Source organism: Sorex araneus, chromosome 3, assembly GCF_027595985.1.
Source record: "Sorex araneus isolate mSorAra2 chromosome 3, mSorAra2.pri, whole genome shotgun sequence".
NCBI classification, from domain to species: domain Eukaryota; kingdom Metazoa; phylum Chordata; class Mammalia; order Eulipotyphla; family Soricidae; genus Sorex; species Sorex araneus.
In genome coordinates, this window is record NC_073304.1 from 95621049 (window position 1) to 95632870 (window position 11822).

Sequence of the window (11822 nt, forward strand, 5' to 3'; positions counted from 1 at the left end):
TTCATATCGATGAGAGGACACTAGCAGAAAAGTGCCAGATGCGGGAAAGGATTTGGGGTCCTGCGAAATCAGACACTCCCGTGTGCTGGAGTGTCCCCCTCAAGAACCCTAGACGGGGGCTAGAGCAATAGCACAACCAGTAGGACGTTTGCCTTGCATGTAGCTGACCTGGGTTTGATTCTCAGCATCCCATATGGTGCCCCGAGCACCTCCAGGAGTGATTCCTAAGTGCAAAAGCCAGAAGTAATCCCTGAACATCACTGGGTGTGACCCAAACAACAACAACAAAGAATCCTAGACAGGACCCTGGGTTATTTATTGCACTGGACAGACCTCTCCATCACCTCGAGCGTGTGCTTCTGTTTGCCTCCCTCAGAAGGTGGCAGGGTGTAGATGAAGCGATGGAAGTGAGCAGAACTGATTTAACCGGGGTTAAAGTCTGGGTCTGTGGCCTGGCAGGAAAGGGATGCAAGGATGGTGATGTGAGGTCGCTGTGTTTGAAAAGCACCAGCCTTGAGCCTTAAAGAAAAGGACTCTCCTGTCCACAGTCATTTACATATGCAACTGTCCTGATTCCTCCAGACATTCTGTTTTGTTTTGTTTTATTTTGTTTTGAGGGGGGCGTGCTCAGGACTTACTCCTGACTCTACACTAAGGAATCACTCCTGGCAGTGCTCGGGGACCATAGGGGATGCTGGGGATCAAACCTTGGTCAGCCCCATGCAAGACAAGCTCCCTATCCACAGTGCTATCACTTTGGCCCCTCCTCCAGACATTCTGAATGGAAGGAATTACATCCTAATTACTACCCAACAGGTGGTCATCGCAACAGCTTCCTGTGTGGGTGAGGGAGGTGCTGTCACTCCAGGGGGGCCTGAAGACCTCACTGCCTCACCCCCACCCCACCCCTATTCCCACAGGCCCGGCTCCCTGATGCCTATAATTAATTCTCTTGTTTGGAAATGACTATAATTCTGCCCCCCTTAGAAATAATTGGATGATGGAATCGATGAAATCATTTATATCTGGAATTCGTGCCAAATGAAGAAATTGTATAGCAGCTGTCCATCCAGTGAGTTTCTTTGCATTTTTTCCAATTTGGCCAAAAGGGGGGTGATTTTTGTTTGGGTTGGGTTTTGTTGTTGTTGTTATTATTGGGGGCCACACACCTGGAAGTGCTCAAGGATTACTCCTGGCTCTCTGCTCAGAGGCCACTCCTGGCAGGTCTGTATGCAATGCAAGCACCTGCCTGCTATACTGTAGCTCCAGCCCCCCTGGAGATGATTTTTATAGTCCTGATGAGGACTCCTGCTAACATTGTGCTTATAGTAAATTACCATCTTTTCCCACTTTTTTAAAAATCTGAAGTGCAGCACCACATCTGAAAAAAATGGAAATGGTTCAAAATTAGAAAGTTCTTGGTAGTTAGGTAATAGCCTAACAAGATCTTATTTCCAGTTGAGGAACTATTGAAATGCACACATTAATACAATAATCTGCTGGTGTGTTTTCACAGCCCTTTCCCTATAGTCTTTTGAGAAAGACCCTTAGTACATAATGGGGCAGTAGAATCATCCGGACTTTTAGGAGGAACAAGCAGAGAGCCTTGCTCAGAGACTCACATTTGTTTGGTTGTGAGGTGGGGATGAACAGCCCTTGCAAGTCGGCCCTGCACCCCATCCTAGTTGCTGGTCTAGTGCACTCAGCCTTCCACTGGTGAACACTAGTGCAAGCAGGGAGCAAAGCTTGCTGGAGGGACCTAGGGTTTGGGAATGGGGCATGGACTAGATCCCAGCTGAGCCTTGGGGAAGGTCCCCCCAGCTCTGCACTTTATCACTACTGGGCTTCCTGGTCCCCTCCTAGAAAAGGGGCCCGTTTCCTGCAGCTCCTCCAGAGATGGTGGACAGGGAAACATCTGCTGTTTGCCCCTCTGCTGGGTAAGAAAAGGGTTTGGGGCGAGGATGCCTTAGCTGCTGAGCTATAGGGCGCATGGACCACAGCATGGATGATGCTCCTTATGTAAATATATGTAAATTGCCCCAGGTAACCACTCTACAAAGTTGTTATGATTCCTGCAAAGGAGGGATGATAAAGCTGAGGGATGGAGGGGCAGAATGGCATGCCCAAAGCGTGCCCATCAAAGACTGAACCCACACTCCAGGCATCACTGCTTCCCCCCCACACCCCAGATTGTCAAGACTGTGGTCTTTATTCAACTTTTGTAGCTCTAACAACAAAGCAATGCTCAGATAGAGAAGAATATTTCCCTAACCCTCTGGGGTTTTACTGTACTGGCTGTTTAACCAAATAGACATCAGAGAGATTAGTAAGTAAAAGGAATGAATTGATTTAATTAGACACGTATGGAGAATCTGTCTGGGTGCAGAGTCTAAAGTAAATGAGGCAAAATGAGGGGATTGGACCTGAGCTAAATCATGGGAGAGGGCCTAGGACTCCAATAAGGGAGGAACGAGACACGCATCACTGCCTTCTTGTTTTGGCAAATCACCTGGGGCCTGGCTCCATTCCAGTCTCAACAGGTCAGACCTGCATTGCAAAAAGTGAAAAAATAAAAAGCTTCCGAACACCAGAATCCTGAAGTTTGTGAAACCAGGGTATATGGTTTGAGGGGATGCAGAGTTTTTCCTTGGAAAAGATCTGATAGCAGGCTTCTCAGAATGAGTCTCATTTGTTTTGTTTTCCTTTGAGGACCACGGCTGGCAGAGCTTAGTGTTACTCTGCACAGTACTTAGTGAACTAGGTGGTGCTGGGTGGATGAACTGAGGCGATCTCAAGCTCAGCTCTTTAAGCCATCAGGGGGCCCCTGAGCCCCGTTTCTGTTGCACTTTGGACTGTCTCTTTATGGAAGAGCAAGGGGCAGGTACTTCTGACAGGGCTTGAAGACCAGCTGCCTTGTCTAAGTGCTTTCTTTGTTGTGTCTCTTGAACTGATGTCACCTGGATTTGGCCATTGCTCCCTAGCTGGGGGCCGGTGCTTCAGTATCCCTGGCTGGTTCAGAGGCTGAGCCACAGACCCCTGAACTCAGACTTTGCTTTTAAAGTCCAGCCCAGTGGCAAGTACCACAAGTTCCACTCAGCTCATTACTTTGGCTGTCTGATTCAGGAAGTCTTTTATTATTATTTTTTGCAAGTATAGGTGGGTCAGTCCCAGGCCCCTTGGAAGAGAGGGATCCAGCTGTTGTTTACACATGCCCACACCCTCGCCTGGAGTATTAACCCTGAATGCACAGTGCAGACGGCCAACCAGCTTTTCTCAGCCTGTGCGACTTTCTGAATGGGATCAGTTCCTACTGGGAACCAGGAAATGTGTGATGTCAGGGCCCTGAAGGATGGGAGGGTGAAATTGCCCATATCATCTGACACTGAGAGCACCCTGCCAGGCATGCATTTCACCGTGAGTTTACCCATCCTGTGTACTGGGAGATAGCACTGCAATCAGAGCACGTGCCTGGCATACACCCAACCTGGACTCAAGTCCTAGCACCATCTGGTCTCCGAGCACCACTGGGTTGACCCAGCACTGCAAGTCTGGAGCTGTCCTGCCTCTTCGGGACCAGCGACTCACCAGTGGGGTTCCTGGACCTCCTGAGTACCACTTTGGAGGACGCTCTCCCCCCACATTAATTAATTTGCTCATCACACAGAATCAGCAGCACATTCCAAACTGACAAGTGAAAAGGAGGCAAAGTTCTGAAGAGAAAACAGGGTGTGGAACGGTCTGTCCAGCTCTTTAAGGAAAAGTAAAGGATGTATTCTGGACAGGGAAACCCATGTCTTCACGAATGTGTATTTCTATTCAATGTTTGTACGGGGACCTCACTTTTTGCAATGCAGGTCTGACCTGTTGAGACTGGAAGTGGAGCCAGGCCCCAGGTGATTTGCCAAAATAAGAGGGTCTAGGGTAATTTCTGGGAATGCTCTGTCTGTTGGTGGTGTGGGCCTGATGACTCAGCACTCGGGACCGTCCCCTTCCCCCTGGGACCATCTTAGCAGTGTGGATGGGGGCAGGAGATGCTAAGAATCTTCCAGGCCTCTCACCACAAGGAGGGCATGCTCCACCTCTCATGCCATCTCCCTCTGCATCTCCTTTGCTTTTATGCAGGACAGTTAATCTTGTCATTATATTTGTTGAATTGGGTTCTTTGTTGGAGAGAGGAATGAACTCAGAGCACAGACTTGCGTGGCTGCCACAGGGCCATCCCTGATCCACGGATTTTGTGTCCCCTGTGAGTTTTCCTCCCCTCATTACTGATGTACCATTAATTTATGACGTTATAGTTTCAGGAGTATAACCACATCTTTCTAGTGTTTAGGAGTCACAGTCTCCATGCCATCCCACCCTCAGGGATACTGATACAGCTTCCCCTAGGGGGTGTCAGTTCCACAGGGACAGGTTAAGACCATGACACTGCCCCCCCCACCCCCTTCAGATACCACTCAAAGAGAAAGTTGGTGGACGCTCTCTCCCGCCCAGTTTTTTGCGTCACCTTTGACCTCATGTCAGAGGTTCCGTGACCCCCTCCTTGACCTCAGAAGATTTACACACTCAAGGAAACACTCACTCAGGTTCACCAGTTTATTCAGGGGTGCCATAAGGGGTGCAGGGGAGTAAGTAGATGCAGTGGTTCACCCTGGGCAGAACTTTGGGGAATGCAGGAACTTCAGTCTGAGGACTTGGGGTGTGGCACATCCCAGGGGGACTTATTCATTGGCCAGATAATTCTGCTCTTCTGAGCTCCATGCCCTGGACTTCAGGGAGGAGGGGCTTTAGCCAGTGTGGGGCTATCCTCCATCCAGTCCATTGTCCATCTTCATTCCCTCTCCTCCTCAGGAGCATGGAAGGGAGGTAAACTGGACAATCCACACTTCTCATCAGTTCTCATCAGGATCCTTCTTTCTGGGGACCAGCCCCCATCCAGGTGCCAACTCAGAGTCCACTCACTAGAATGACAGGCCTTCCCATCACCCAGGACAGTGCCAGGGTTTAGAAGTTCTGTGTCAGGGGGTGAAGAGCAGAGACCAGTGCATCTCTTCTACTTTCCTACATATTTCAAACTTTTTAGCTAGACCTTTGGGGATTTAAATTATGTTGCTGGTTCAGCTTAGGGTTACAGTTAGGGTTCACAGTTAGGATTGGAGGTAAGGTTCAGTTAGATCAGGCAGCTAGGGGACTTACAACCAGGGTTAGGGTTTGTCTATAAGAGGTTTGTCTATACCAGTGGTTCCCAAACTACTGCCCCCTTTTAGAGAAAAAATATCATGCTGTGTCCCCCACTGCACCCCTGCTACCCCAGGGAAGGAAGTCTACCTTCTTTAATTTAACAAACAGCCCCCCACCCACTTTTACCCAAGGACACTGCCAGCCCATCATCCCAGCAACCCCCATCCCCGGGAAGGGCTGGCATCACCCAGTTAGGGAGACACTGGCTTATACAGTCCAGGAAGAGTGAAATTATTTAGACAGTTTGACTTTAGGAAAGTTTGTTTGGCTCTTCCTGACCTCCTCCACCCATTCTTCACCCTAGTTCCCACAGCCCCAGCATATTTTTCATCTGCATTGTTTCCAACACTATCAGCCTTCTGGCTTCACTTGGACTATGGACACAGGTCTTGACTGGATACATATACATATGTACAGACATTTTATATTTTATGTATGTGTACACACATATATACACACAGACATAAAATATAGCTGCTGATTGGAGGCAGTCGAACAGGTGAAGTGCACTGGTCCAAAGCCTGTTTTGTTCTACTATGCAGCTCCTGCCAGGGGCAGACTCAACTTGGTATTAATAACCATCCAGTAATAAAACTTGGATCCAGTGAAACCTAGAATCTGGGTCTTCTGGGTCTGGGTCTGAATCATCTGGATGATGGTCTGTTTCAGACTACAGATAATTTCAGGATACACAGCAAGATTTCTGAGTAGGTCGTAGAAATTATTCAAGTGGCTCCCATACCATCTATTTACTTCTTTACTTCTGCCTGTCCTTGAATTCTTTAAATACCTGCCACTTCTTGCCTTGGTCCCTGGGACCATCAGAGAGCGTCTATCTCTCAGCAAGGGTGTTGGGTCAGGATGGATACTGAGAGGAATGGGAGGTGGGGATGGGTTACCAAAGATAGGAGCGCCTGCATTCAAGGAGTTTACACTTTTCATTTTCTGTTGAGATGGTGGTTGGCTTAATGGCACACACTTACAAATGATTTACAGTTTTTACTGACATTCGGTAGATTCAGTCGTAGTGGCTATCACAGCACAGGTAAAGTGGTGTTTGGAACATCGACTAAGCTGTCGGGTTCCCCCTAGAGAGCTCATGCCATTGTCGTACCTTTTTATCCATGGCTACATGTAATTCCATCATTAAGGTATATGTTACACCTCAGCATATCCATAAGCTCTGAAGTAGAATTTAATAGGATGGCAGTGGTTCTCTACTGATTTTCTCTACTGATCTGAACTTGGCTTTTCTGGTCTTTGAAAGAACAAAGGGACAATACTGAAAGAGTAATACTGAAAGTCAGTGGACTGGCAGCAGCACTCCTTTTGTATTCCTGAAACTGTGGGATTAGTTACAAGGACCCCTTCTTCCCCGGATCACTGGAACTGTTGTAGAGAGATGAGAGGCCATTATTTCAAGTTAGCATTTGGTTCACCACACTGAGTAGAGCTCAGCAAAACTACAGACAGAACAAAAGGATCATTATTCAAATGGGAAATGATTTTGTGATTTCTCTCCCTCCTCTAGAGCACATATATGGTTCTAATTAGATTTTACTTGGGCTCTTACTAAGTTTCTTTGTACTAATTACCTGAATTGACACCAATGGCCATTGAAGCTGGGCTGGAGGAACTGGGAAAGGATTTTAATTTTCCCACTGGCAAGTCACACAGGGATAAAGAAAATTTAACTAGGATTCCTAGGCATTACCAAGTGCTGAATTTGTAAGAATTTCCACAAAGATTCTAACACTATCAGCCCTAAATCACTAAAATCCCAATCAAAGTAGTAAGGGTATTTGATCCCATTGCCCAGACATCGGCCTAGCCATTGTGAACCATTGACCCAGTGTTCCTTCCTCTGCCATTGAAGTGGCCTGGGCAGGGTGGCATGTATGGGGGAGATGGGGGAGAAAGGGATTCTACAGGAAGCCAGACGTGGAGTCTGCTGATGCTCTCACTTTTCCAAAGCCTGTTTTATGGAGCTGAACCTTAGGGATGCTATTTCTTCATGGACCACTTCCCCCCACCCCTCGACTCTTGGCTTTAGCATTTTTCCATTCCTGTCCAGTTCTTGGTTGGGAACAAGTTGAGCTGGCTGCTGCATCCACCTTGCTGAGAACCCCCCAGGAAGTATCCCTGTTGAACCTCACTGTCTCCAGAGTGCTGTGCTGAGGTGATGCTTTCTGGTGAAGGTGCATGGTTTCCTGGCTAACTACTGATGAGAAATGCTTGAGAGGAGATGCAGACTGGCTTCCTTTAGGGGTTGAGGCATCTATCTAGTTTCTTGGGATAAAAATCATCTCCAGAAGGCTGTCAGTCTCGTCAGGATGCAAGGACAAGTCGTTGCATTTCTTCATGCTCTCCATGCACTTGCCTTGGATCGTCTGCATGCGGAATCGTTTCAGCAACGTCACGAGAATGACTTTCATCATTACCATGGCGATGTACTTCCCTGCACAGCCACGAGGCCCAAAGCCAAAAGGCTGAAAATACCGGTAAGGAACCTACGAGCAAACAAAACAAAAACCAATGACAGCCAGACAGCTGGAGTAGTAAAGGTCGTGCCATGGGATCTCTGCCCAAGTCACCCTGAAAATTTAGACCCATCAGAACACTTGGTTTGGGTAACTCAGCACTGTGGTCCCTTCTCTGGCATAAATGGCTGGAGCAGAGCCAGAGATACAGTACAGCCAGTAAGTAGGGTGTTGGCCCTGCACGCGACAAACCTAGTTCAATCTCTGGCATCCCTTATGGCCCCCTAAGCCCAATAGGAGGTGATCCCTGAATTCATATCCAGGAATAACTCTTAAGCATTGCCAGGTGAGACCTCAAAACCAAACAAAAAATAAACACAAGTGGCTGTAGCTCAGATTAGACATTCTTATAGCCCATCTGAGTGACCTCTGCCACACTCAAACACCCCCAGCTCTGCTCTTTATGTGGAACAATCAGGTAGCCCTGTGGCATGGCCAATCTCTCCACTGTTTGGCAGATCACCATGGTGGTGGTGGTGGGGGGTGAGTTTTGTGCCACACGGTATTTGCAAAGGGAACAGTTTAGGCAAAGATGTGGATTCTTGGTCAGTTCCTGCTAAGCAACTGAGTACATTTAGTTACACACAAAGTTAGTGGGAACCATCTATCTGTTTTATATTTCTGCCTATCCTGTGCATATTTGTGCTTTAGGAGTGGCTGGGGCATGATTAATGCTCAGTAAAAAAAATTGTTTTTGACCAGTTGCAAGCATTGAAGTGTTTGCTCATATGTACATTGCTTATAAGCAATAAATGAGAGAACTGAACTAATTATTATATGTTTCTACACCATATACAGATGGAAAAAAGAGGGAGGAAATTATCCAGATAATTTGGGTTTAAAAACTATCATTGCTTATTTGACACAATGAGGATAGAGTTTCTAGTATGCTTCCATGACAGGACAAGGAAAAGTAGAAGCTGTTCTAATCATGTGCCCTATGTAGAATGGAAATTAGTGTGTGGAGGGAACAGTTGGGGAATTGCCAACCTCTTTTTTTTTCTTCAAATTTTGGGTCTCTCATTTGGATCTCTCCATCTGAAGCAAAAGTACATTTGCTTAGGTGGTGCTAGGTAGATGATGAAAAATGGTAAGTTTGTCACCAAAGTAGGTTAGTTGTGTTAAACAAAATTTGTACCAATTCAGTGTGATTTAGGACCTTGATTTTTCACACTTTGACCTGGGGTATGGCCACAAGATAGTTACCTCCCAGGCCAGGAAAGTCAGCTTTCTTGACTTTAGGACCAATATGGTAGTTCTGCTTCCAGTGGTGTGGAGGGGGGGGGCGTTGGGGGCTCTGAGAAGCTGTGTGAGGGCAGAGGGATACATGTTAGACAAAAAATATACATGGTGCAAATAAGGGTGGCACATGGTTTTAAGGAAGAGCTCGTCAAAAGTAGAGAGATAATAAAGAATTGTTGGTAGGCGGGGAGAGAAAAGAAGGGGCTCTTACATTCTGTGCAAAGTTTTCAAGAGTAAATTCATTTGGCTTGGGAAAAAACTCAAGTCTATGCATTCTTCCGATATTCAGGATGATATTTGTCCCCTTTTTCACAGGGTAGCCATCAATGACGTCGTCCTGTAATGCTCTGCGCATGACCATGTCCACCACGGGTTGGTAGCGCATGCTCTCATAAATAAAGCTTTCCACCACTTTCAGTTTCTGTAGATCGTCAATCCTTATATCTCTTTCACCTGCGGGAGCAAATTAAAAAGGATAGATAAGGAAATGCTAGTTTTAATGTGAGATGGGCACTAAAACACCTATAGTTTCCACCAAAGAGTTTGCTCTTGGTTGAAAAACATGTGCATGTAAGAGGCAAACTTGCGCATCTAAAATGTATACTTGACAGGGACATAACTCGTCAAGCATGTTTAGTCCAAAGATTGGTCAAAATTCAGTTTTGAAGCCAAATGTCTCAAATCCTGGGGAATTTCATCAAAAAGGGTCTGGATTTCTAGAAAAAGGCATAAGAAACTGACAACACTGGATTCGTAGCCCCATATGACTAGGATGGGCTGAAATTGTGTTTTGTCTCTCGCTGGGATGGATGGGTGCTCCCGTCTCAGACAGTACCAACCCTGGACAAGAATTACAGGTTACTCCTAGAATTGGTGAAGCCTTCAGAACATCCTCAGATGCCCTAGCACTTGATGACTAGGGTCCCGAGGCTAGGAGATACCTGTCTTCTGTACATATGAGCCATTCTGGAAAGGGTGCATCTTGTCAGAGAGCTCGCAGAACCCTGCTTCTCACATGTGGCACTTAGTGTACTCAAAGTACATTCTGTGAAAGGGAGGGAGTGTTTGGCTAGGGTGGGGAGATGATGGGGAAGACAACTAAAGGCAGAGCTAAAGGAGTACTTGGGGGCTGTCCTGTAGAGAATGGGAAGGCAGTGAGAAGAAAGGACCAGGGAGAGGAAAACTGTCCTCTGTACATAAGAACCCTCAATCTCTGGGCAGACACATCCAAGTCCTTTTGTTACTGCAGAGGTGGGCAGGACATTGTATCTGAGTTTACATCTTTTTTTAAGCTGACAACACGGCCGGCTGGAGAGACAAAAAGATAGTGCAGCAGGTAAGGCACTTGCCTTGCATATGGTCAACCCACATTTAATCTCTGGTACCACATATAGTCCTCTGAGCATCTCTAGGAGTGATCCCTGAGTACAGAGCCAGAAGTAACCTTTGAGCACTTCTGGGTGTTGCCCCCACAAAAACCGAAGCAAACACAAACTGTATCTCAGTTTCTGTGCACATAAAGACCTTGTAGAACAGAGCAAACACTGTACAGTGGTTCCCCAGAGGGATAGGAAGGAGGTGAGTGAGGACAGTGGGAAAGATTGGAGAATGTAATTTTCTGCTTTTGACATGTCTGTTTGATAGGTTTATTTTAATTTGGGGGCCACACCTGATGGTTCTCAGGGCTTACTTCTGGCTCTGCACTCAGAGAGCACTCTTGGCTGAATCGGGGTACCATGTGGGCTAGAATCCTGGATCAGTCATATGCAAAGAAGGTGCCCAACTTCCTGTCCTATTGTTTCAGCCCATTGATGGCCTTTATTATTATTTTTAAAGAACTTCTAAAGTTCTTTTTATGGAAGGATCCTTTTTAAGGATCCTATTTAAGGAAGGGTCATTTTAAAGCCCAAAACTTTCAGCCAATTTGACATAGTCAATGAGTTATAGAAAGGCTTGTTTGATAGTTCTGAGTATGAAGACATTATCAGGCATTAGATTCCTAGGACCTTGGTTGACAACAGGAAGTGCCATTAGAGCCCTCTTACTTCTTGGCCAAATCTTACCAACCACAGTCTTGATTTCCTTCATTATTGCCTCCTCGACCTGCCTGTGTTCTGTGATGAGGAAAAGCATGAAGAACAGAGTGACAGACATGGTATCCGGGGCTGCAATCATAATCTCCAGGATGCACTGGTTCACATTCTCTCGTGTCACGTCACCCCGTTTCTGAACAGTCCGGTGGGGGGAGGGGTGGATAGGGAATGGAAAAGCAAGTCAAAATGTTAAGAAAGAATCAACAACGTCAAACAAAAGAACGTCACAGTTGGCACTTATCTCTGTAACAAAAGGTGGACATTACTCTTGCCAATTGTTAGCTGAAAGTGTGAACAGTATAACTTCTCTATAGTTAGGATATTTGGGGTCCCTTGAGTTTCAGAGTTTCTGTTAATGGACACCAGAGTTTCAGTCTGAGTGATCAGTCTTATAGAAATATCTAATGTGTGGGCTGCTTGGGTGGGCATTATAGAAACAGTAGAGGAAAAAACAAAAGACTTAACTACAGAAATATACCACTCTTTGAAGAGGGAATCTTTCCATGCTTAAACACAAAGTCATATACATGTTCTGTGGGAATTATGAAGCTGGATCACAGTCAATACCTCGGCAATATTTCAGAGACCCATAAATAAAGCTCAAAAGCCACAGTTAATCTTGGACCCACACAAGGCTGAACATATGGGGTTAATCAAAGGTGGGTGGGTCAGCCTGGTGCCCACCCAAGCAGAGCCCCCAGTATCT

The 11822-nt window shown here is 46.3% G+C and overlaps 1 protein-coding gene across 2 annotated transcripts in view; it reads right to left on the reverse strand.

The window, feature by feature from the left end:
• Nucleotides 1-4582: 4582 nt before the first annotated feature.
• Nucleotides 4583-11822, reverse strand: part of LOC101552379 (aromatase) — a 72671-nt gene continuing 65431 nt past the window's right edge. For both annotated transcript variants that reach the window (XM_004611771.2, XM_055131422.1), the window contains exons 8-10: nucleotides 11087-11249; nucleotides 9235-9476; nucleotides 4583-7751 (exon numbers count right to left, since the gene is read on the reverse strand). In XM_004611771.2, coding sequence (XP_004611828.1) covers nucleotides 7524-7751; nucleotides 9235-9476; nucleotides 11087-11249 — 633 coding nt within the window. In that variant the 3' untranslated portion in view covers nucleotides 4583-7523. The remainder of the gene's footprint in view (nucleotides 7752-9234; nucleotides 9477-11086; nucleotides 11250-11822) is intronic.